This window comes from Lithobates pipiens, unplaced genomic scaffold (genome assembly GCF_037356315.1).
Source record: "Lithobates pipiens isolate NorthernLeopardFrog02 unplaced genomic scaffold, aLitPip1_a1.2 Scaffold_8, whole genome shotgun sequence".
In the NCBI taxonomy this organism is placed as follows: Eukaryota; Metazoa; Chordata; class Amphibia; order Anura; family Ranidae; genus Lithobates; species Lithobates pipiens.
Genome location: NW_027507903.1, coordinates 260,415,191 through 260,440,738, shown reverse-complemented (window position 1 = coordinate 260,440,738; position 25,548 = coordinate 260,415,191). Strand labels below are relative to the sequence as shown.

The 25,548-nt window shown below is 38.4% G+C and overlaps 1 protein-coding gene across 1 annotated transcript in view; it reads right to left on the bottom strand.

The window, feature by feature from the left end:
* KITLG (KIT ligand) overlaps nucleotides 1-25,548 on the bottom strand; it is a 104,898-nt gene that overhangs the window by 14,584 nt on the left and 64,766 nt on the right. The window contains exons 4-9 of the mRNA XM_077471267.1: nucleotides 12,538-12,699; nucleotides 11,193-11,349; nucleotides 11,027-11,092; nucleotides 2,039-2,154; nucleotides 1,598-1,674; nucleotides 119-179 (exon numbers count right to left, since the gene is read on the bottom strand). Of these exons, the coding sequence (XP_077327393.1) occupies nucleotides 140-179; nucleotides 1,598-1,674; nucleotides 2,039-2,154; nucleotides 11,027-11,092; nucleotides 11,193-11,349; nucleotides 12,538-12,699 (618 nt within the window). The 3' untranslated portion in view covers nucleotides 119-139. The remainder of the gene's footprint in view (nucleotides 1-118; nucleotides 180-1,597; nucleotides 1,675-2,038; nucleotides 2,155-11,026; nucleotides 11,093-11,192; nucleotides 11,350-12,537; nucleotides 12,700-25,548) is intronic.

Genomic DNA, 25,548 nt, shown 5'->3' with positions numbered 1-25,548 from the left:
AAGTCAGTGACCAGCGTTAATCGTTTATTTGCTACAATTCTAACAACAACTAGTTCTGATATCAGATTAATGTGCAGAAAATCACATAATATTATAATAATGAAAAAAAAATACTTACTGGGAATTGCTGAAATAATATCTAAATTATTGAAACTTCTTTCGCTGTCTGATGTAGCATGCTAAAAAAAAAGGAAATCTTTTAATATACTAATTCAAGTTAAATATACACATTATCGCAGGGTTCAAGATATACTTTCACAGAATAAGCCCCGTTCGATGGAAATATGTGAAGGAGTTTTAGATTGAGTTGCATCTGAAAATTTACATGATAGCTCATAGAGAAGACAGCCCAAAACATTAAACACATTTATAGTCTACTATGATATTAATAGCCTGTATATTATGCATTGGCTTTATAGTGTTAGACATCAGTTTACCTTTACAGCTGGGAATGGCATATCTCATTTTTACTGAATTTGCACATTTGTCATTCTGTGTATAATTTGACAGAACCTCTTACCCAAGAAATGCTGCAGAGGTATTGATTACCTCATATAAAATGAAGCTGTTACATTACCAATAAAGTATTAATATCATGCTACATCAGGGCTCATGTAGGAACTGGCTCGCCCGCCCCCCCCCCCCCCCCCCCTCATAATGGGACTGCTTTTTAACCAGCAGTAGAATTGCAAGAACACTTAGTGAACAGTCATGAGGCTTCTTGGGGTAAAGAGCATATTTCATATATGAAAATGTATGCTGCGCCATTAAGGCAGCTTTGGGTCAGCCATAGAGGAGCGTAGTCATGATTAAAGTGACAAACATGTTATATTTACCTGATCTGCTGCAGTGTATTTACACAGAGCAGCCCAGATCCTCCCCTTCTTGAGTCCCTCTTCTGTGCTCCTGGCCCCTACCTTCTGTTGAGTGCCCCCACAGCAAGCAGCTTGCTATGGGGGAACCTGAACTGAGCTGCAGCTCTGTGTGTCCATTCAGAAACTGAGCTGCGGTTCAGCCCTCCCGCTCCCTCCCGGATAGTTGAGGCACTCGTGGACATCGCTGGACAGATGGGGCTCAGGTAAGTACCAGGAGGACTAAGGGGGGCTGCTGTACATATAAGGCTTTTTATCTTAATGCATAGAATGCATTAAGATAAAAAACATTCTGACTTTACAACCCCTTTAAGTAGTATGTCTTATGACATTACATTGGTGTTAGAATGTATTGCATCGGGCCTAAGTGGTCCAGGTTTCAATACCTAGGACTTTCTTACATAAGGGCCAACCTATCTTCATGTATGGATAGTCAACTTTCAAATCTGGCAATACTTGAATTATGACACTCTGGGGAAATTTACTAAAACTGGAGTAGAGAGAATCTAGAGCAGCTGTGCATAGTAACCCATTCCCTTCTAACTTCAGCTTGTTCAGTTAAAAACAAAAAGGAATTGAAAAAAATAGAAGCTGATTGGTTGCCATGCACAGCTGCCCCACATTCTGCTTGCCCCGGTCTTAGTAAATTCCCCTCCTTGCATCAAGGATCATTTTATACTTAGAAGCAGATAGTATGCAGTCAATTAATGAAGAAAAAGACATACTTTTTTAATTCGTTAGTGTCTCTTTGATCAATGTGAATTTCAGATACTTCATTATTTGATCTTCTTTGGTGTTTTAACTGAAAAAGGAAAGAACAAATGCATGTTATGTAAGCTATTTTTGAGATTAACAGCTATTTAATCTGAAACTTGACATTAGGCTCAGTTAACAAAGATTAAATTCCAGTAGGAGGAGCCTTATTTTAAAAAAAAAGTGAGTCCAATGAGATTGAAAAGTCACATGGCTGAAAATAAAGATTATTTTGCTCGTGTAAAGCTTTGTGAATCAAGCTCAATGATGTTGATAATTTTTATGAAAAGAAATGCTAAGTACATGTCACAGTCTAGGTTACTATACTACTTCCAATTCAAATAATAATAATACTATTACTACCTTTATTTATTAGAGCCTATTAAATTCTATATTTAGTGAGAACAGCTTACCTTCCAGCACAGTACACCAAGAAAAAATCCAGCGACCGTACAAGCAATTGCTATAGATGCTATGCTAGTCCATGGTAAGGATAAACTGCTGCTAACTTCAGTTTGCTCTATATATCCTGTAAATAAAAGTAATAATTAGGATTGGTGGTCTCCTTAAATATTTCTAGAAAAATATGAATGAATACATAGAAATAAGTCTCATATCTAAGCAGTGTTTTTTTTTCAGCAGCTCATGTGTCAAATGGCAGTGAAATCTACACACAGAAAATGCTCACACATATTTATTCAAGGATAAGGCAAGTTGCAAAGAGTAGTCTTCATCTATGAACCAATATAAGAGAATTTCATTAGTTTGGTCTAAGTTACTGATTTTTGATTGGTTGCTGTACATTGCTGCACAACACCATTTTACTCTAGAACAGGGGTCTCCAAAGAATGGCCCGTGGGCCACCTCCGGCCCGCTAGGACGTTTTGTCTGGCCCACAGCTTCAGTCATCAGACTCACTGCAGGGATGTACTCTGCTTGAGTTGCGGGGCTTGCTCTACCTTCTGACGGGCATTAAGGGGGTGTGCAGCACAATTCCCATGACTCGAGTAAGCCAACAAAGCCTATGTTATTTCAGAGCAAATCTGCTGCACCTCCCAGCTCCTGCCCCACAGTTAGATTCAGTATAATTTTTCACTGTAACAGTGTGTCTGTGTATAAGTGGAGAGGGACCCGGGAAGTGCAGTATGTCTGCTCTAATATCAGCCCTTCTGGGAAGCAGCACATTGGTAATGAACACTGATCTATGGGGAAAATAGCAGGCGGTGATGGGGAAAGGAATGTGCTGGGGGGAGGGTTGGGACACAAGTATAGAGGGGGGACTTTAATAGGGGACAAAACTGTGTGGTGTGCGGGGCTATGAAGGAGGACACAAATGTAGGGGGGGGGGGCTCTGATGGGGCACTCATGTGTGTCAGCAATATTGCATTATGTCCATTGCTCTTTCCCTTTCTAAGCACTTCTTGACACAACAGATAAGAATTCAACAAAATAATAATAATATAATTTGAAGCGGAAATATACTCACCCTGGTTCCAGCGATGCAATGTACCGTAGCGCTCTGCTGGCCGCTGACATCTTCTCACTGCCAGCTTCCAGATCTGACAGTGTGACATCACTCCCGTGCATGCGAGGGAGTGCAGTCAGCTTCAGCATTGCCAAATTTCTACAGTGAGCAGAGCGTGCGCAGCTCAGTGTACAGGGCTAACAGGCAGGTAAGTTACTTTAATGCAGAAGAGACAAAGCATGTCTCTTCTGCATTTAAAATCCTGCCTGTTTGCCAAAAAAATTATTTTCTCTTTAGCTAAAGTTCCTCAATGATTATATGGATTAAGATTTCTCACTTCATTGATTGTAACACTGCGCTATGGTCTACAGCCATATGTACTTTGTGATATGAAACAAAAATATCATAATCATTGACTAAAGACCGATTTTGCCCCCAACGCATCTGAGACAAAAAGCTGCATCAACTGGTATAAGTAATGAAAGTGTTTTTCTTTATTGCTTAAAAAAGTTCAAACTTTTAAACTGTCAAGCACCTGTTTAGGTTTGAATCTAAATGGGGGCACTAAAGCAACACAGCAGTGCATTTGCAACACATTTGGATAAATGAAGCCAAAATATAAATTAGTTACAATATTACAACAGGTAGTTTGCTGTACTCATGTGTTATTAACAAGGTCTATGTGCTATGAAGGTATCACAAGAGAAATATCCAAAATGTAAGTTCAAGTAAACATTTGCTGTTAAAAGTGTAATGCTTGGCAGTACATACATTTTGGATAGGAACCAAATGACGTACTTTTCACCTGCTGGAAACATTTTGAGATAAAACAACTAGCTAGAAGTACAGCTGACACATTCATATTCATAAATTATCAAAGTCTGGCCAAATGATCTGAAGTTACACAGTTCTGCGCAGTCTCTTTCTCTGCAATCAGTTAAAAGATGTCATGATATGTAAAATATGGAGCAGAATCTAAAACTTGTGCAACTTAATGATACCCTTGTTTATTCAAAGAGTAAACACATAACAGGCAGCTGTTATCTAAATTCTGACTGAGACAGAAAATAGACTTGCGTTGACATTCTAAAACACCTAAGGTATTTTTTGAAGCAATTACATCCAAAAGTCCACCCAGTACCTGTAAAAATCCCTGAATGCAAACTTGGAGTTACCCTCATCCAGGTAGGGCTTGCAGAGTCAGCATTGGCCAATTCTGCAGTCGGTGTTAAGTTTAGTTTTATTAAAGAAGAAGGGAAGTAAGAATTGTAATGCACAATATTATGTTAAGCCATATGACTTAATTCTCCTCTTGCAGGTGCGGAACCTGTACTAATTGCATCTTTTGGCACTTATGCTCATGAGCCATTGCAGATAAAAACATTGCGAAATCTTTCCGAGGAATTTAATTGAACATGGTTGGGTGTTCAAAGTGAACACAAGGCCATTTGATTAATAGAAAAAAATATATTTTAGTAAACTATTCCCAGAAGGTTGTCTACAAAGCAGAAGTCAATAGTCTTGCGTAGATATATTTTTAGAAATATTCACAATTTGTATATTTTAATGCTAGGCAACATACAGTATATTATAGATGGTTGCATGTTCTTAAAGCTAGGCCTGGATTTGCAGTTTTAAATCTTGTGAATTTGCATCATCCATGCAAGTCTTTAAGTCTTAAAACTAAATATTATAGCCATTAATTCCACTGCAATTGTGTATGGAATATCCAGATTGTATATATAATGATTTACAAGACGTAAAATGTCTAACTTAGAAATTTAAAAAGTGTATTTACAAATGATTAAACATAAAAAATAGGATTCACTAAGGCTTAATAAGGACTTTATTTTAATATAATAGTCGCTTTCATTCATAAATAAGTGCAAAACAGGACCCAGACTGTCAAACTGATAGATGAGTCCTAATGATTACACTGGGAATATGCAGCTTTACCTGTGTGATCATCAAAGCTCCATGACAGCCAGAACCGTACTCTGTTTATCAAGAGCACACAGTGAGGTTCATTTACTAAAATTAGAGAGTGTAAAATCGGGTGCAGCTGTGTATGGTGAGTTCCGCTGGTTACACAAAGTGAGACACGATCTCCCAGTATGATCTGCATCAGTGGTCATGAACCCTGTCCTCTGGGCCCACTAACAGGCCAGGTTTGCAAGATAACTGAAATACATCACATTTGCTGCTCAGTGATTGCCCTATTCTAGTCTGCATCTCCTCAAGGTAATACATAAAACCTGGCCTGTTAGTGGGCCCTGAGAACAGGGTTGATGACCCCTGATCTACAGGACTCAGCTGTCTGTTTGACAGCTCAGACCGGTGCAGTGCAGGCACCTAAAGTAGATCTATAGGCAAAAATCCATTTTGGATAGAGCAAGGGAGCATTATAACCTCTGTCAATTTTGTTTTCGCTATCTGTGTCCAACTGTGGAGATTTCCCTTCACTTCCTGTCCCATAGTCAAACAGGAAGGAAGAGGAAGACCCTGTAAATTAAGGGAATTCTTTGGGGACCCCCAGGTCACCAGAACTGGGGTCCCCATTAGGATATTTTCTTACTTTTCTGGGGACAACCCAAGATCTTGGATTTACTTTTACTTTCACGTTCAATGATAATAGTAAACAGGACAAATAACGAGGATGAACCTCCCAAATGGGGGCACAGTCAGCAATAAAAATTGATAAGCGTTCTAATCCCTCTTCACTCTGTCCAAAGCTAGCTTTTGCCTTTAGTTATACTTTAACATAGTGATGACGATGCAAGTGAAGCCCCCTTCTCAGATGTGTTCTCCGAAGCACAGTACTGAAGGCAGGTGGCTCTTCTGCCTATGCCTCGGCCGGGCCCTGACTACAGAGAAGGAGCTGTGTTGCCAGCTCAAAATGAAAGCTAGCATTACTGATTTCTAGCAGACCAACAAATATTCTTCTGTACCTGCAGCATTTTTAAAGGACTAAAACTTTTTTTTTGCCCAGACATACACTTTAGGTTTTGATTTTAGTTTAGTCTCTTGTTTTATTATTTTGATTCTTGAAATAACTTATAAGGAAGTGTTCTGGAGAATGACTGCAAGCAAAAGTACTTGTCTATGGAATGATGTCACCAGTCAGCAGGAATGTCTACACTTTGATTTATCTGTTATTAATACTCCACTATCCACCCACCTTCTGGTCTAAATGTACATTTGTTGGATTGATGCCTGGCTAAAAATGATTACATTTACTGTATATACACTGTAATATTCCTAAACTGTTTTTATAAAGTAAAAAACAACAAAAGCTAGGTTGAAAAAAAGGCCATCATTTATGCAACATGTGTTTTACTGTGCGATGCTCTAAAAGGACCAGAAGCAAAACGAAATACCAAACATAGCAGTTAGATGGGAGATACAACTATGACATTACATTCCACCCTTTCAAACTCTGATTCAGTGTAAATATTTTATAAATAAGATTAATTGTTATAAAAGATTGCCAGGTATGATGTAAAGTAAGAAAGAGAAACAAAAGAAAAAAAATACAAACTTTGAAGTATCTGAAGTACACCAAATGTCTCTCTATTTAGAATGTGAAAGGTAGAGTGTATACTGTATAGTACAAGAATATGCAACAATGTAAATATTTGGAGTAGGTTAATCTGATATGGAACACTGCCTATTGAACTGTATAACATTAGAATACTTAATATAAATATCAATAAATTCAAGTGCTTCACAGACATGTTAAAATGGTTTTCTGCAGCAAGTACTTTGTGAAAAATGGTGTTGGCAAGAATGATGAAGCTGAACCAGTTTGAAAATAGTTTGCTGGCTGAGTTTAATATTGCGATAGAGATGCCTATAACCTTAAAGTGGAAGTAAACCACACCAATTTTTCTTAGTTGTTTTTTAAAGTAGAGGCATAATCTGCTAGTATGCATCGCTTACTAACACATTATGAAATACTTACCTAAGAACGAAGAGCCAGCACCGCCGTGCTGTGAGCTCTGACAGACGATTCCATCTTCACTTGGTCTTCCTTTCGGGTGTGCGTCCTCTGGCTGTCTGATTGGCCATACTGCAGTAACGTCACTTCCATACATGCCACGGGTGTCACGGACAAAAGCACGAAGCTTTGAATTGACGGCACAGGTATACCATCTGTTCAGAGAGCATGCGCCGGTGACATCACCAGCTTCATGAAGTGTGAATATCTCCCGTGAAGGTTCAGGAGATATTCATAGTACCTACAGGTAAGCCTTATAATAGGCTTACCTGTAGGTACAAGCCTACAGAATGGGATTACATCCACTTTAATCAAGTTTCACAAAAGTGTTACATGCAAGGCATGCCATCAATGATAACTGTCACAGTTGTGCTCTCAACCTATAAAGCTATATGGCTATAAAGGCAAGGAGGGCTTACTGCTGCTTTAAAGTGTATGTCACTCCCAACTATGGGCTTCTATTATTTGCTCCCCTTTGCTTTGTTACATTACATTGAATGCTTTTTTTTTTTTTTAAGGAAAAGAATAGCCAAAGTTCATTTGGCTGTACTTCTCCTATAGATCACAGGAGTGCAGTTTGTTTTGCACTCCAGTGACCTGTTTTCATCAGAGAGCAGGCTGAAGTCCGATCTCTGCTGATGTCACAGAAGTCAGAAGTCTGCGTCATCACAACAATGGAAGTCGGGATCTGCCAGGTCCCTGGACTGACACCTGGCTCCATCCCGTCCACAGCTGCCGTTTCAACGAACGAGGAGGGGGCAGAGCAGAGAGCTGCTGGCTGACAGTCTGCAACTCTCTCCTCACGAGCTGTCAGAACCGAGCCATTGGCGGTGTTCGATCGTTCGGTTCTCAGTGTAGAGACGCCGGGGGACAGATGCAGCATTGGACTGCATCCACCTAGGTAAGTATGATTATGGGAAAAAACCCCAACCCATACTTCTCTTTTAATATATGTTTGAGAAGTGCAAAACAGAAGGTTCATTTTGTCAGAAATCCAGAGCTGTTCTGGACGTGTATTCTTCCTGTGTTAGCAAAATATAACTTGGCACGGCAGACATACTTATGGCCACAATAGAAAATTAGGGGCTGAGTGTGTTTTGGTAGATCAACAGGTATTTTTATGTACTCTTTAAAAGGACATGGGAAAACATGTATGTATTACATACTGCATATTTTATTATTATTATTATTATTTTATTCTGACACTAAAACTAATTTTAAAAAATAACTATTTAAAATATTCTGACCCTGACCCTTACCTTGAACACTGACCTAGATCAAACATTGATCTAGCTATTCTTTTTTGAAAAAATAAAATTACACATACTTTTGTTTGTTTACATTTTTTCTCCTAGCAAGAAGAGAAAGATACAAGGTTTTCTGTGCTGTGAGCGGGCTGTGCAGTGTGCTCCCAGCACAAACACATGAACACATATAGGCGCATGTTGTTCATCCCTTGTGACAGCAATAAAGTTCAATAATAAAAAATTAAAGATGCAGTGTCATTTTTAAAAATAAAATAAATATAAAAATGAAAATAAATGAATAAAATGTTCCCGTACACATAGGTCCTGCACGCATCTGTAAATAGTAATCGCACCGCACATGTGAGGTATTGTCGCAAACGTCAGAGTGAGTGCTGCAGCTCCCTCCTTATCACCATTTTAACTCTTGGTGTTGGGAAAAGCTGCCAGAACTGAGTAATGCTAAAAACAGAGGAACCAGGTAGCAGAGAGAAATGGCACTATTAAAGGATATGCTTTTTCATATTTAATTGAATAAAAAATATTTCTTACTTCAATTTTTACTTTGATGACTGTGACTGCTGTCATATAAATTAATATTGTCATTCCATAATATAAGTAATTTATATGTCTTGGGGCAAATTCATTTAGCTTGCTCATTCTTGTGTGTTTTAATGCAATCCAGCGTATAATGAGAGGAATTGGAAATGTGGCAGCCACTTAGGGAGCTCACACTTTCCCAAGTATTTCAAAGACTGGGTGCCCCTGGGTAATAAAGTGGATTTCCACCTTCTAACATCTTGTTATTAAACAATACAACAGTGTCCAACATTTGTATTGTATTGCATGTACTGTTGGTAAATTAAAGATATATAGGATTAATTATATGCCATGGGGGTCATTTACTAAAGGAAAATCCACTTTGCACTGCAAGTGCACTTGAAAGTGCAGTGAAAGTGCACTTGGAAGTAAAGTCGCTGTAGATCCGAGGGGGACATTCAAGGAAAATAAAAAAAACAGCATTTTAGGTTGCTCATTTATGGATCATAAAATCAGCAGAGCTTCCACTCATTTAAGATCTACCCCTCATATTTAGAGCGACTGCACTTCCAAGTGCACTTTCAGTGCAAAGTGGATTTGTCTTTCGTAAATAACCCCCATGATTTACTGATAACATTATATACAGCGTTAAACCATGTCTAGGCCACTATACTCTAGCCCAGTCTTACATAGCCTGCTCATCTGAAGGTTCACACTGTGATTACCGCCCATTCCTGTGCCATGTATTTGACAACCTATTCATTTGAATGGGCTGCAAAATGCTCCAGACCCAGGCAGCACGAAAAGTAGTGTTTACACCAGTTTTAAAAATGCACTGCATCAAACTGCATGGTATTGTGGTACCATGTGAGTTGGTGCCCTGCAAACAGTTTGCGTTTGCGATCTACGTTTGGGGTGCCAATAACAATACATTGGCACCCACATGCAGATCGCCAGGGCGGTGCATTCATCTGCGGTGTGGGAAAACCAAATGGAACGTGCCTTTCCCGCACTGCCTACTGGTGTTAACTGGTCCTAAGCAACAAAGGGCATTCCTAGTTCAGGTTGCAATTACTGATTAGTATTATATGAGAGACAGAACACAGGTGCTATAGTACCTAATATGTGTTAGATATCCCTGGCCAAAGAAGGATGGACCATATCTCATGCATCAACCTGATGCTGATACAATAAAAAAGCAAGATCTTTGCTAGCACAATGGGGTATTCAAAGGGAAAATGGAGTCACCTTATTCACTAACATTCACTTTGCAAAGTGAGCATACACCTGCCAAAGTAAATAGCTTGTATTCATTTTATCATAAATCAACCCCTTTGTGTCAGCTGACTCATTGAAAACAATGCTCTCCCTGTGTGACCAATAGCCCACCACCCTCTTATGTAATAGATATACTGCAATAAGTCACCTAGAGCTCCTCTCAACAAATATCTATCCTTTTAAACAATAAAAACAAGGAAAATCAAATTTGTAAAAGTCTGAAAGTCACATAAGTCAATAAAAATGATTTAAAAAAAACTATTTAAATAAATAGTAAAAAAAAAATATTTCTTCTATTTCTGTGAGTGTTAAAACTGTAGCACAATCTATCTTTCTCAAACAAGTTCAAGAGGAACTGTAGTCTGCTCTGATAATTTGTAATAAAAACATCTTTCCCATTCTGAAGCTTCCCTCCAACCACTTTGCATATTATTATATATATATATATATATACTGCGATTCTTTTCTTGTCAAATATGCTGCAGAAATCTCCCTCCACTAAGTCTGGCTGCATCCATTTTAACCATGGGCAGCTGATGCTGCTGCTTGTTCACTTCCTGGATTTACACAGACACATAGATGCACACCTCCTGCTCTGCAGCTCTCATTGGCCCTCTTGTGACACCCCCCCCCCCCGGCAAACTCTCCCAAGAGTGAGAGAGAGAGAGCTGTGCATGATGTCATAAGCCTAGGCTTTTTACCAGAAAGTGGGCTGTATAAGGTATTTACTGGCAGAAAAAAATGTTTTACTATCCAAAGTTAAAACAAGGGCAAAAGATTTAATAGATGTAAAGTTGAAAAAATTACTGAAGGTCCACTTTAATCAATCTATATCAAAACAACTATCACATGAACATAAGTCATTAAATCTACTTACCAGATCTGCTGCCATTTCTTAATTTACTTGATGCATACTGTGTGTTTCCTTTTGTAACGGAGTCTCCTAAAAAGAAGAAAAACGATTTTAGATTTTTGAACCCGTAAAATAGGAGATATTAACATAGGAGATGCAGTAAACAAAGCCATGTGATATAAAACTTTACCTGTCATAGGGTTACTTGTAGGTACCATACACATTTCATCAAAGTGTGTATTATTTACTTCTTGGAAAACTGAAATAGTTTCAGTAACCAAATTAAAAAAAATCCTTGGGGATAACATCTCTTTGGAAACGTTTTCCAAATAGTCTTGTACAAAGTCCTGTTAAGGTAGAACAAAAAAAAGGAAATAACATTACAATTGGTTTTTTGGTTTTTGTAATTAAAAAATGTATATAGAAGAACAACTGTTCAACACACAGCCTTGATGCTAGTAAACACTGAAGAACCTTGCTTATGAATTCTTTTTATCCATTTGATGATGAGTATCCGAGATTATGTCTGTGAATGATCTCATTTAAAACTGAAACATTTTGATTGAATAAGCTATGAAATGTCTACAGAACAAGTCCAGTTGAATGTGACTAATGACCACTAGCTCTGCCAGTAATTCTGTTTTTCAGCATTTGTAATTTTCAGAATAAATGCAAAATATTTAAGTACAGTGTTCATATAATGCAAACGTGACGGGGGGGGCCATGTTTTTGCCACTGGATAAAGTTCTTTCACCTATTTGAACACGCATGAAAGAATGCTCTGCTTATTCCAGCAATTATGTGTTGGCCTGCAGCTACATTCTGTTCTCTGTGGGAGGCCCTTTAACTTGCTCTTGATTTTTTTTGAGAAAATATATTTATGTCCTACACTAGCATTATTTCTTTTTGACAGAGGCATTTACACACTAATGTTTTCCTCTTATTTTAGAACTATTAATACTACTAAACAATTAGTAGTCAGTTGATAAAAAAAAAAAAAGCTTTAATGTAATATTTGTAAATTTAAAACCTAGCAAAAATTCCTGAATGTGCTTTATTAAATCATACAACATTCATGGAAAGTGAGCTTTTATTGAAAAAAAAAAGCCTTTGGGCAGTTAATTCAATTTAAACATTAGTAAATGAAGATAAGACAAGCTTCTTTCATTCTCATTGTGTCTCTGACACTAATATAGGCTTTCTGGGGTGTGGTGAAGACTGTGTAGCTGTAGTTCTTTTATTTTTTATTTTTTTATTATTTTTTAACATAAAAATATAGAATAAAATAAAATATTATATATAAAATAATGTGTGTTGTCTACTAGCAATAATAGTAAATGAACGTGCAAACTATTTAATAATTAAAATAATTTACATAATTTATAATAATGACTTTATGCTTTTGTAATAATGAAGTAAAGGATATACACTTACAAAATGTCACACATGTGTCAAGTTACAAATAACTGATAAATAGTTTTTTATTACAATACATGAGAAAACTATTATTATCAAGGAGCTGATAGCTACAATACCTGTTGATTAGAAGACTTGATACATGTCCTGATTTCTCGAAATATAAGAGAAAGACTGTATATCGTATGATAATTTTGTGATGTGTTTGAGAGTTTGGATGAAAGTTCTGTAAGCTGTACTGACATTTCATATACCATAACGTATAACCAGCAGTGTTTTGACTAAAAAACACAAAAAACAATGAATAAATACAAACATCAAAATAGTTACATCTCTGTATACGTGTAAAACATGATCATTTAATAGAAAAAAAATTCTCTAGAGAGGAATATTTTTAACAAGAAAATGACTTAATGCTTTATGTCAGAAATGCCAAATTATATTTCCACACAATTGCCATATGGACTTTTTTTTATTTAGTACAGATGTTCATTGTTTTGTGCACAAAAACCATTTTGATGGGAAAGTGGATATCTTTGCATGGATAAAAATACTCTACACAGTTATACAATTCAAAAGAGCTCTGGAGAGTTATTAAGAAAAAAAAAAAAAAAAAACTTCAGCCTTTGGGTTCTGGTAAATTAAAGACCTTTAGCATTGGAAACATCTTAAACAATAATGTATTCTCCACAACCCGATTAAATGTAGTGAATTCAGCATATTATTTTATTATGATGGGTCTAATATCCATAACACATCACTTAGCCCAATGGGCTTAAGAGCAAACACTGTGAATGTAACAATGTATCCACAGAGATTGTGCTTGTGTTACTAGAAACCATGTGTTTAAATACTAAACAATAGATGGTACAGGGGGACTAAAATGTTTTTCCTTTTGGATAAAGAAGGGAGGGGTAAGAACCTCTGCCACTAGGGGGTTCTTCTAATACAGGAACTTGTTTTGGTAACAACTGTCTAATAGAGAATTGCCCTTACTTTGGGAACATTATTTTCACTTCCTGTTGTGTCTATTGGAGAGGAAGTAAGTCAGACAAAGATGGCAAAATAAATCCATTTTAACCGCTCCTTATCCTAAGCAAAGGTGGAGTCACACCATTCCATGTACGTTGTCATGCATTTTTACAAGTATTAACAATTATGCATTTTCATGCAATGTCATTGTCATCAATAGCAACTATAATGTACATAGATGTATCAAATATGCACTGTACGGGTGTGAATAAACACCATTTAAAGAAATAGCTAACTTGTGTACACTTGTTAAAAAGGCATTGGTGTGGATGGGCTTAAAAAAAGATAAAAATTGGAAAAATTCCATATCGGCTTTAATTTACAATTATACACTATATTGTCAAAAGTATTGAGATGCCTGCCTTTACATGTGCATGAACATTAATGGAATCCAATTCTTAGTCTGTAGTGTTCAATATTGAGTTGGCTCACTATAACAGCTTCAACTCTTCTTAAGCGTGTGTCTATGGGAATGTTTGACCATTCTTCCAGAAGAGCATTTGTGAGGACAGACATGAGATTGATCAAGAAGGCCTGGCTCACAGTCTCCACTCTAATTCAGGAATCTGTGCAGGTCAGTCAAGTTCCCCCACCCCAAACTCGCTCATCCATGTTTTTATGGACCTTGTTTTGTGCACTGGTGCACAGTCATGTTAGGACAGGAAGCAGCCATCCCCAAACTGTTCTCTGAAAGTTGGGAGCATGAAATTGTCCAAAATGTCCAATGCACAAAGCAAGTTCCATAAAGATAGAGATGAGAGAGTTTGGGGTGGAGGAACTTAACTTGTCTGCACAGTCCTGACCTCAACACGATAGAACACCTTTGGGATGAATTAGAGTGGAGACTGCAAGTCAGGCCCTCTCATCTACATCAGTGCCTGACCTCACAACTGCGCTTCTGGAAGAATGGTCAAACATTCCCATAGACACACTCCTAAACCTGAAGCTGTTAAAGCTGTAAAGGGTGGGTTAACTCAATACTGAACCCTATGGACTAAGACTGGGATGCCATTAAAGTTCATGTGCATGTAAAGGCAGGCGTCCCAATACTTTTGACAATATAGTGTATATTTCATAATGTGGACAACAAAGATTATGCGTTTGAGGAGTATTCTGATCTTTCTAAAAAAAGTCCAGCACTATCTGATCACATAATGACCATTACTGTCTAAGTGAAATTAGGGTAGCTCCCCGATGGCATTAAGGTTTATTCACCTTAGGGTTAGGTGGGTTAGGGTTTGGGTTAGGCATTAGTGTTTATTCTGGCAGCAGATTTGAAATAATCCTATGTAATATTTCATATTTACCTAACGAAATAAAAATAAATTAAGTACATTTTAAGGAGGTTTTAAAACAAATTCTCTGTAATAGCAACTAAAACATTCAAGTGTTCTGTCAAGAGCTGCAAGTCTATATTATTAGGCACACTTTATAGAGCACATTCACAAAATAATTTTCCTATTATAACATACCAGTACTTTTGTTTTACAAAGGTCGAGTCTAAACTGTAAGTAAAACTACAATTCACTTAAATAAAAAATTGTAAACCAAAATGTATTATGCCTGGAAACAATTTTTTTTTCTAATAAACATTACTGAATAATAAACTATAATATATTTCTAAATTGATACTAAATTGATACAATGCACAAATATAAGGCAGGGCAAGATCCTTAAACTGAATGTTAATCAACTGCTGCATGTAAGTGCCAAGGGCATCTGAACAAATGAAGAACAAATGCTTAATATTTATCAGCAATATTGTACGTGGACTGACCGGAAAGGTATGCATTGAAGATAACACAAATATCTGAAATTTGTTTAACATTCCATATGACTGTGGACGTGCAGAGTGAAATAAAGAGATGATGAATGATCTTGTAAAATTGACAGACTTTACAAAGAAACAATCAAATTGTCAGACATACACTACTGTGCAAAGGTTTTAGGCAGGTTTGAAAAAATGCTGTAAATTAAGAATGCTTTCAGAAATATTAGATTTAATAGTCTATTTTGTATCAATTAACAAAATTGAAAGTAAATTAACAGAAGAGAAATCCAAAGCAAATCAATATGTGGTGTGTGAACCTTTGCCTTCAAAACAGCATCAATTCTTCTAGGTACACTTGCACACGGTTTTTGAAGGAACTCGGCAAGTAGGCTGTTCCAAACATCTTGGGGAACTAACCACAGATCTTCTGTGGATGTAGGCTGCCTCATATCCTTCTGCCTCTTCAAATAATCCCAGACAGACTTGATGTTAAAATCAGGGCCCCGGGAAGGCCAAACATCACTTTTAGGACTCCTTGTTCTTCTTTACACTGTAGACAGTTCTTAATGACATTTGCTGTATGTTTGGGATTGTTGTTTGGCTGCAGAATAAATTTAGGGCACATCAAAAATCTCCCTGATGGTTTTGCATGATGGATAAGTACCTGTCAGTATTTATTAGCATTGATCCTGATCAAATCTCCAACTCCAATTGCAGAAACGCAGCCCCAAACTTGCAAAGAACCTCCATTATGCTTCACTGTTGCCTACAGGCACTGATTATTGTACCACTCTCAAACCCTTCGGCAAATAAACTGCCTCCTGCTAGAACAAAATATTTCAAATTTAGACTCATTATCCCAGAGCGTCTGCTACCATTTTCTGCACCTCAGTTCCTATGTTTTAGCGTATACTTGAGTCGCTTAGCCTTGTTAGCATGCCGGATGTATGACTTTTCGGCAGTAATTCTTCTATAAAGACCACTTCTGGCCAGAGTTCTCCGGACAGTAGATGGGCTTACCTGGGTCCCAAAGGTTTTCACCAGTTCTGTGCTGTTGGCCGATGTCAAAGGGAAGTAAGCATGATGAATTAAGTTTCCGTGGCTAATCACTGAGTCTACAGTCCTCTACTTTGCCTGCTTCTTCAAAAGAGCTTGAACAGCACATCTTGAAACCCTGCTTTGAAATCTTTGCCTGGAAGAGATCTTTCTTTTTGTGCTCAGTCTTTCCATGGTATATGACCCGTGGCATTTAACAGTTTTTCACAACCTCGCCTTAGTAGCAGAGTTAGGCTGTTCCTCGCCCAGTTTTAAGCCTCCTACACAGTGGTTTCTGTTTCAGTTAATGACTGTTTGTCAACCTACATATGACCTACATATGAACCTACATATAATTTATGATCATCACTTTCTTAGTATAATTGGTTAATCATTCACCCGACTCCAATCCTACAAATGTCATGCCTTTGTGCAAGTGCGCAAAGTGTGCAAGTGTAAGAACTGATGCTGGTTTGAAGCCAAAGGATAGTGACATCAAATATTGATTTGATGAAAACATCTCTTTGTTCACTCACTTTGCATTTTGTAAATTAACATAAAATATACAATTAAAATATATATTTTTTAATGCATTCTTTCTTACATTTCTTCACAACTGCCTTAAACCTTTGCACAGTATGGTATAACAGATTTCCCTGAATTAGCAGAACAATGACACTATGAACACATGGTTCAAATGATTGGAGAATCAATGTTATATAGCAACACCCAACCAAGTTCAGAAAGCTTATTTCTGCCACTTGATATCTGAAAAAAAGTTGCTGTCTGTCTTTGTTTAGGTGACATAAGCATCCTCAAGCCAAATTCATCAGATGTCTTCTGTTGCAGCATAAGGTCCTCAATATGTCCTCAAATTAACCTTTCTTTCTAGCACAAATTGCAAACATCCATATTTAAAGTTAATCTCCAGATACATATAAATCACCATTTAATCTAGTTCTGCAGCCAATATAAATCATTACAAATAATTTATTTTTACATGAAATTGCCATAATTTCCTGAGTCTGTCTTAAAATCAGCCTTTTGTAGTCTCCTGATAAGTTGGATTCATATTGGAAAAGTCAGTCTCTATTGCACTGTACAGTGGTGACACTCCTCCCAATCAGAATTCTGGGGCAGGCTGGTGACCAAGTTTTAAAGTGGTTCAAAAGCCTAATGCATTCTATTGCTGAGGCAGCGTGAGTGCACCCAATGCACATAACTTGCCTAGGTGAATGACATGCAGCTTTCCTGTGGTGCCTAATGGGATATGTATGTCACATATTACAGGAGGCATAGTCCTTCATTGAGAAAGGAGGAGGGGGTGGACCTGGTGGCTTATCATGAAAGCTGCTAGCTGGAACCGGAAGAACCAGAAGCTTCCTGATGACGTCAAGCAAGAAGATGGATCTCAGCAGGACAAACCTGGATCCACTGGATGGGTGAGTATCTTATCTGTGTAGGACCCGCAACCAAGCATAAGTAAAAATTTTTTTTAGGTGGGGTGGTAGGGTGAAGATTCACTTTAACCTCCCTTGTTTGATTATTTCAAATTTTAGGTGCTGAAAGCGATACCACTATTTTGCATGGAAATTTGGCGTTTTATATTATAGGCCTGTAATTCTTACAAATAATTCCCTTAAATCCATCCAAACAAGAGTCTAATAGACATCCCGGGTATGATAAAATGTGAAATATGAAATCATAAATTATAATATAATATATATATATATATATATATATATATATATATATATATATATAATAAAATAAATAACTATAAATAATTATAACAAATAATAATATAATAATAAAAAATATTCAATAATGTAATCAAATCAAAAACACTGAAATGTGCTGAGTTGCAGAATTGTCTCTGTCATTACTTTTAGTGTCTGATGACGAATTTCCCCACAAATTACTATCGCTCAATTCTGCAAGTGATTCTAATTTATTATCACTGTTTTCTAGCTGGTCTATAACCACTTTTGATGTAAACTGACATTTTTTGGTTGCTATGGACAATCTCCAGTTTCCTGGCATAAAGAATAGTATTTATAATCTAAAACTGCATGCAGGACACTGGACAAACCACTAGAGACAAAGGGAATGTGTTATTATTTGATACAGTACTGTAATCTGTAAGATTACAGTATAATGTATCTATACTGTGTTTTTTTACTTTTTGAATTTGGTGCCGAACTCCATCCCCGTGCGTCGCAACGCTCGCAGGGAAAGGAGCTCTGCGCTGTCACAGATCGAGGGAGACATGGCGGCTCACTGATCACAGCAGGGAGACATCGCTGGATCCAGGGGACAAGGTAAGCATTGCTGGATCCATGGAGGGGATCCAGGGATGCGATCCCGAGTCTGGCTCGGGAATACCGCTTATGGTAATTAAATCTCACCCCGAGCCAGACTCGGGAATACCGCCAGGAAGGCTACTCTGAAGTAGATTGCTGCAAAAAAATGGTCAAAACAATTACTTAACAAAAGATCAACCAGTTTCTGACTTATTTGAACCAGGTTTATGGTTCAAATTATATAAATGGAATTATATAAATGTTTTCAATTGGGGAAGGGATCAAAATTCTTGTAGAAGGATTTACGTTCAGGTGTACAGATATTTGTTAAATGTAAACAGTTACATCAGGGATGTCCAAACTTTTTTCAAAGAGGGACAGATTTGATGAACTGAACATGCGCGAGGGCCGACCATTTTGTCTGACATTCTTTGAACCATTAAAATTCGGTCTAAGCGTGTCCATCCGAGCACTAATACACGGCCCAACAAGAGTTCTCTTGCCTTTGTGGCTGTGTGTGGTGAATAGATGAACTCAAGTGTATTATTTGGATACACCATATTTATTGACGTATAACACGCACCTTCACTTTAAGAGGGAAACTTCAGGAAAAAAAAACTTAAAATTTTAAATAAAGAACTGTGAAGCAAAACAAGGGTCAGTGTCTATCTGCAGACCCACAATTGCTAGGAATGCAGCGCTCACCATTACTAGGAATGCAGCGCCCACCATTGCCAGGGATGCACCCACCATTGCCAGGGAATTCACCCACCATTGCCAGGGAATTCACCCACCATTGCCGGGAATTCACTCACCATTGCCGGGAATGCAGCCACCATTACCAGGGATTCACTCACCATTGCCGGGAATGCAGCCACCATTGCCAGGAATTTCACCCACCATTGCCAGGAATTTCACCCACCATTGCCAGGAATGCACCCACCATTGCCAGGGATTCACCCGCCAATGCCAGGAATTCACTCACCATTGCTGGGAATGCTGCCACCATTGCTGGGAATGCTGCCACCATTGCCAGGAATGCTGCCACCATTGCCGGGAATGCAGCCACCATTGCCGGGAATGCAGCCACCATTGCCAGGAATGCACTCACCATTGCCAGGAATGCAGCCATTGCCGGGAATGCAGCCACCATCGCCGGGAATGCAGCCACCATTGCCGGGAATGCTGCCACCATTGCCGGGAATGCTGCCACCATTGCCAGGAATGCAGCCACCATTGCCAGGAATGCAGCCACCATTGCCAGGTATTTCACCCACCATTGCCAGGAATGCAGCCACCATTGCCAGGTATTTCACCCGCCATTGCCGGGAATTCACTCACCATTGCTGGGAATGCAGCCACCATTGCCAGGAATGCAGGCACCATTGCCAGGAATGCACCCACCATTGCCAGGAATGCACCCACCAATGCCAGAAATTCACTCACCATTGCCGGGAATGCTGCCACCATTGCCGGGAATGCTGCCACCATTGCCAGGAATGCAGCCACCATTGCCAGGAATTTCACCCACCATTGCCAGGAATGCAGCCACCATTGCTAGGGATTCACTCACCATTGCCAGGAATGCAGCTACCATTACCATCAGTGCAGCCATGGAGGGCAGGACGAGTGCCAAAGACAATCTCCTGTTTACACAACGGCCTCTTTAAGAGAAAGTCCCGCCTCATTTAATGGACAGTACAGTCATCCAATGGCAGAGACGGGACTTCCTATTACAGCTGCCGTGTAAACAGGAAATTCTCCTCCTGTGTGCACAGCACTCGTCCCGTCTCCTCCCTCCGAGGCAGCCGGACTATATATCTTTTGTGGCCCCGGCGCTGGGAGATCGCGGGGGGCCACGAAAGATATATGTGTTTAAACAACCAGGCGGGCCGTTCAAAACCAGACCGCGGGCCGCGATTGGCCCGCGGGCCGGACTTTGGACATGCCTGAGTTACATGAACTGGCTCTCCAACTATATATGACTAGAACCAGATTTTTACTCAAATTTTTTCGAACTAGAGCGTGCCATACATTTCCAGAGTTTGATATATAGTTTAAATATTGTGGACAAATCTGTTTTAAGTATCATCATTATTTGTTTTACAAAACAAACCCATATTGCGGAGAATTGGAATTTCAGGATGTGGGTACAATTGAATAGGAATGTTGCAGTATTCCATTTTAATTAGTCCGACAGGCTGATGAACTAGTATTTCTAGTTATACAATTTATCATACAGAAATGCTGTCCTTTACTTAGGAATGGGAGTAAATTAGTTACAATTATAGACAATTTCTATGTTAGGAAAGAAATGAGCTCTAGTATGGACAGTATGTCCAGGTCTCTACAGAACAAGTTTCTTTGGTGAAGTTTTTGGAAAGTGCATTAAAATGTGTTCATATCATTTTTACTGCTGTTTTACTGAAATTGGTATGTATGTAGCCCAGGGACTACAGGCATACCCCGCTTTTAAGTACGCAATGAGGTTTATTTACTAAAGCTGGAAAGTGCAAAATCCGGCTCACTTCTGAATAAAAACCAATGAGCTTCTAACCCCAGCTTGTTCAATTAAGCTCTGGTAATAAAACCTGAAAGCTCATTGGTTTCTATGCAGAAGTAAGCCTGATTTTGCACTTTTTAACTTTAGTAAATAACCTAATTGTGTACTTAAAAGTGGGGTAGGCCTGTAATTAATGTGAAATACACATTTTTTTTTATAGAATAGTACTAGGTATTACAAATAAAGACAAGTAAACCTTGTTATATCTACTGCACACAGATCTCCTTCCCACTATCCCATCATGGGGGTTTTAAGAAGAAACTCCAAAAACATTTTTGTCTTTTTTAATTTTGCATGGTAAGAATTTGAGTTTTGGTCATGCTTTTAATACTGTCTCCCCCAGCTATTTAGACAGCAAATTGTCTGTAGCAAAGCTTGGAATGATGCTCCACTCCTGCAGGCGATGTTTGAAAGAGATGCACGTAAAGTATTTAGCTAAAAAAACACAAAGAACTATTTGTACAGAATGCAGAAGGCATATAATTAGTGTGGACACTTACTTGCCTTCTTTTAAAAACAGTCCCACTGTACGCTAGTGCCTTCTTACATTCAAGTTTAACGTGCTGTTGCACAATATGCTGGAAGTGTCTATTAAGCAGCAAACACTTGTCTGTACTGCCAAATTATTTTGTTAAATGCTTGCAGTTATAAGAGGAAGCATAAATTGTCATATTCCCTACGTGATTAATCTGTTTACTTATGGATCCAAAGAGTTCATACAAGCAGGTGTTGGCTGCAGAATTGTGAATTGTGTACATTGAGCTGTTCAGTTCAATACAAGCTAACTGCATCATTGCATTTGTAAGCACACCAATCCAAAGCCACTTTGTAGAAGGCCTAAAGAATCAGTGTTACAGACAGCTGCAAATGAAGGTTTCTATGGATTAGACCTTTAACCAACTGCTTGGAATTTTTTTATCTGTTTGTTGTTGTTTTTTAGTGATGGTGCAAAGGTAAGCTGGTATTTCTATTTCTGGGGAAGTCCTGTATTCATCAAAGATGAAAAAGAGTTTTTTTAAAGGTCTAAACATTTCTACATCAACTTTGCACCGGGTCAAGTTGATGATTAAGGCTTAACCGCTCGCTGACCAGCTGCCGCAGTTGTACTGTGGCAACATGGCTCAGCTGCGTGAATCGCCGTCATGTTACATTGCTTTTATTTTTGCCCACTAGGGGCACGCGCACGCCCCCACTCACCCACAGAGCCGATGCGAGTGCCCAGTGGTCGCAACCACCTCCGGGATCACGCGATCGCTCAGGGCTCACGGAGAACCATTCTCTGAGGGGAGAACAGACAGATCGTCTGTTCATACAGAGTATGAACAGAAATCTGTCCCCTCCTCCTTCAGTTAGAACACACAATAGGGAACACAGTGAACCCCTTGATGGCCCCCTAGTGGTAAACTCCTTCACTGCCAGTGACATTTTTACAGTAATCAATGCATTTTTATAGCACAGATTCAACTGATGCAAAAATGACAATGGTCCAAAATGTGTCAATATTGTCTGACGTGTCCGCCATAATGTCGCAGTAAGATAAAAACTGCAGATTGCCAACATTACGAGTAAAAAAAAACGTAATAATAAAATTGCCATAAAACTATTCCCTATTTTGTAGACGCTATAACTTTTGTGCAAACCAATCAATATAAGCTTATTGTGATTTTTTTTTTTTTTTTACCAAAAATATGTAGATGAATACGTATCAGCCTAAACTGAGGAAAAAAATTGTTTTATATATTACTTGGTAGTATTGCGTTTTTTTCAAAATTGATGCTCTTTTTTTATTTATAGCACAAAAAATAAAAAACGCAGAGGTGATCAAATACCACCAAAAGAAAGCTCTATTTGTGGGGAAAAAGGGCCGTCAATTTTGTTTGGGTGCAACGTCGCACGACCGTACAATTGTCAGTTAAATCTACGCAGTGCCGTATCACAAAAAGTGCTTTGGTCAGGTAGGGGGTAAAAACTTCCGGGGCTGAAGCGGTTAAAGGGAATCTATGCTTTGCTAATGCTGCGAAAAACAACAGGTTCACTTACTTATCATCCCCATTCATCTTCACGTTTGCACCTTTCCGTCTCTCTCCTGCTGCTGAATCAGCCTTCCAGGAGTGAAGAGAAATACCTATGTACAAATATGGGGAGCAACTGGAGACAGTGCTGGTTGGTGCTCACTGGCCACTTAAAGTGTTACTAAACCCAGGACCCTGCATTTACTATATCTGGTCCCCGTCGCTGTTAAAAGTTGCAAGTGGTGACTTTGAACTTAAGCCAGCCATAGATGGTTTTAATCTGTGGTTGCAGGAAAGAAAATCATATAATCTATATCCTGCCTTAAAACAGGGCTTTCCCCCCTCACCCCTAATTTCAGGGTAGCACATAAAAAGTGACTTCTGTAAGCTAGGGAGGGCAGCAGTTATTGCTTTGCCTCGGGAAACAACAGATTGTTAACGATATACTGAAAATTGGATATTTTTCCTTAAAAAAAAAAAAAAAAACACCATGAAAGAATGTTTGAGAGTGTACCCCTATGTAACATTTTTGTGACAAGAAAGCCAAAAGCCCTGATGATGTTATCTGTTCCACTTGAATTTCAGAGTTTTTCTAACTTTTGACCCTTTGTACCTTCCACTAATTCTCCAAAGTGTGTCTGTCTCTACATTGTATTACTAAAGAGATCAGTGAAACAGCATTCATGTCACTGAATATTCCCTGGTGGGTTTAGCCCACTTCCTTATTACCTTTGAACTCAATAGGTATCAAGGGTAAGGTTTCCTTGTGCTACTCATATACACAGGGAATGAGTATGTGCCTTTCAGATCTTCTACTAGACCTAAAGTAATAAAAGGTGTTGTCTGCATCAAAGACATATGCATTTCTGTCACATTTGCTAACAATTGTCAGTGCATTATTTCAGCTGAACACTGCACATCAAAGACACACAAGCCAATCAAAAAGGAAATAATGGGGTCTATTTACTAAAGCTAACCATACACAGTAGATTTTCTAACAAACGTTCATAAGAATTTTCATCTAATTCATCAAAGTTTCTCAACATTGCAGTGGAAAACGATCATTGTTTGGCCCCACTAATGGTTTTAAAATCAAACATTTCTGAAAATGTTCAAACAAAATTCCTCTAGTGTATGTCAAGCTTTAAAGCAACAGCCATTAACGCAAAACGTGGATTCATGCTTTGTGCAATAGTGAATGTGGTGAAAATCCACTTGGCAAAGAATACCTAAACACATGCAAGGAGAAGAAAAAGTATTTTTGCTTGCACATGATTGCATGATGGAAGTCAGCTGAGCTTCACCTCATTCACTAATCTCTGGGGAAAATTCCCTTACAAAGTGAACAGTCTATTTGCCTTTAGTAAAGCAACCATCTTGCGTCATACTTTATTTTTAAGCATTGAAAAAAATCCAAAATGCAGTGTATATATTTAAACTAGCTCTTTAAAATTCCACTGCAGTTTTAGGGTGATGCCAAAACTCTTGGTATTTTCGGGGTTCTGCTGAGACAGGAAAGAAAGACTTTTTTTTTAATTTAGCACTGTACAAATCAACAACTGCTTAAGAAACAGCAGGTGACATACTAATCTGCACATTTTTTTTCATGGAAATTATTCAAATAGGTCCATTGGATAAGCATAATAAAAACAGCAGAATGTGCGATCTGAAGGTATATAGTAGGGTTCATTTATTATTTAAAAAAAAAAAAAAAAAAAGTAAATTGTCAACTCACATAGAGGCACTAAAAATGTGCTTATCATCAAAGTCAGCACAGTAGTAAGCCAGATTCTAGTCCAGGATATAACATGCAGATCTGTCCCCTAGGTACACCTACAGCCCCTGTGGGGCTACAAATACTATAGAACTGCAGATCCGGACTATTTGATACAAACTGGTTCTTCCACCAATCTAAGTTGCCTACTGTGTGCATTCACTATGCCATTATATGCTACACTTAGGCCAAGGGAACACCAGAGGGTGCCAGACTAACAGGTACTGTATACCTCACTGACAGTCCTGCATACTTTATCCTGGACTTGAATCTGGCTCACTACTGTGCTGGGGCCTACACCACTCATGCCTGACTTTGATGATAAGAAAACTTTTACTGGCTATATGTGAGTTGCCAATTTACTGGTTTTATAACAAATGTACTATGCTTACTACACTTAGATAGTACCCTCTGCTATCTTTATTTGTACTCCTAGAGATTTTTTTGTCTCCTAGAGGTGCTGCACAAAGTGATTGGAGATCAGCAAGATTTTAAACTAGAGTATTCACTTTTAGGCCGTAATGTATTTTCTGCTGAACTCTATAAACAGGCATTATACAGTATATGGTCATTAGCTCACTCTATGCGTTTGCTCTATAACTGCTACCCACTGGATCAAAATGACAGACAGTTAACTAGC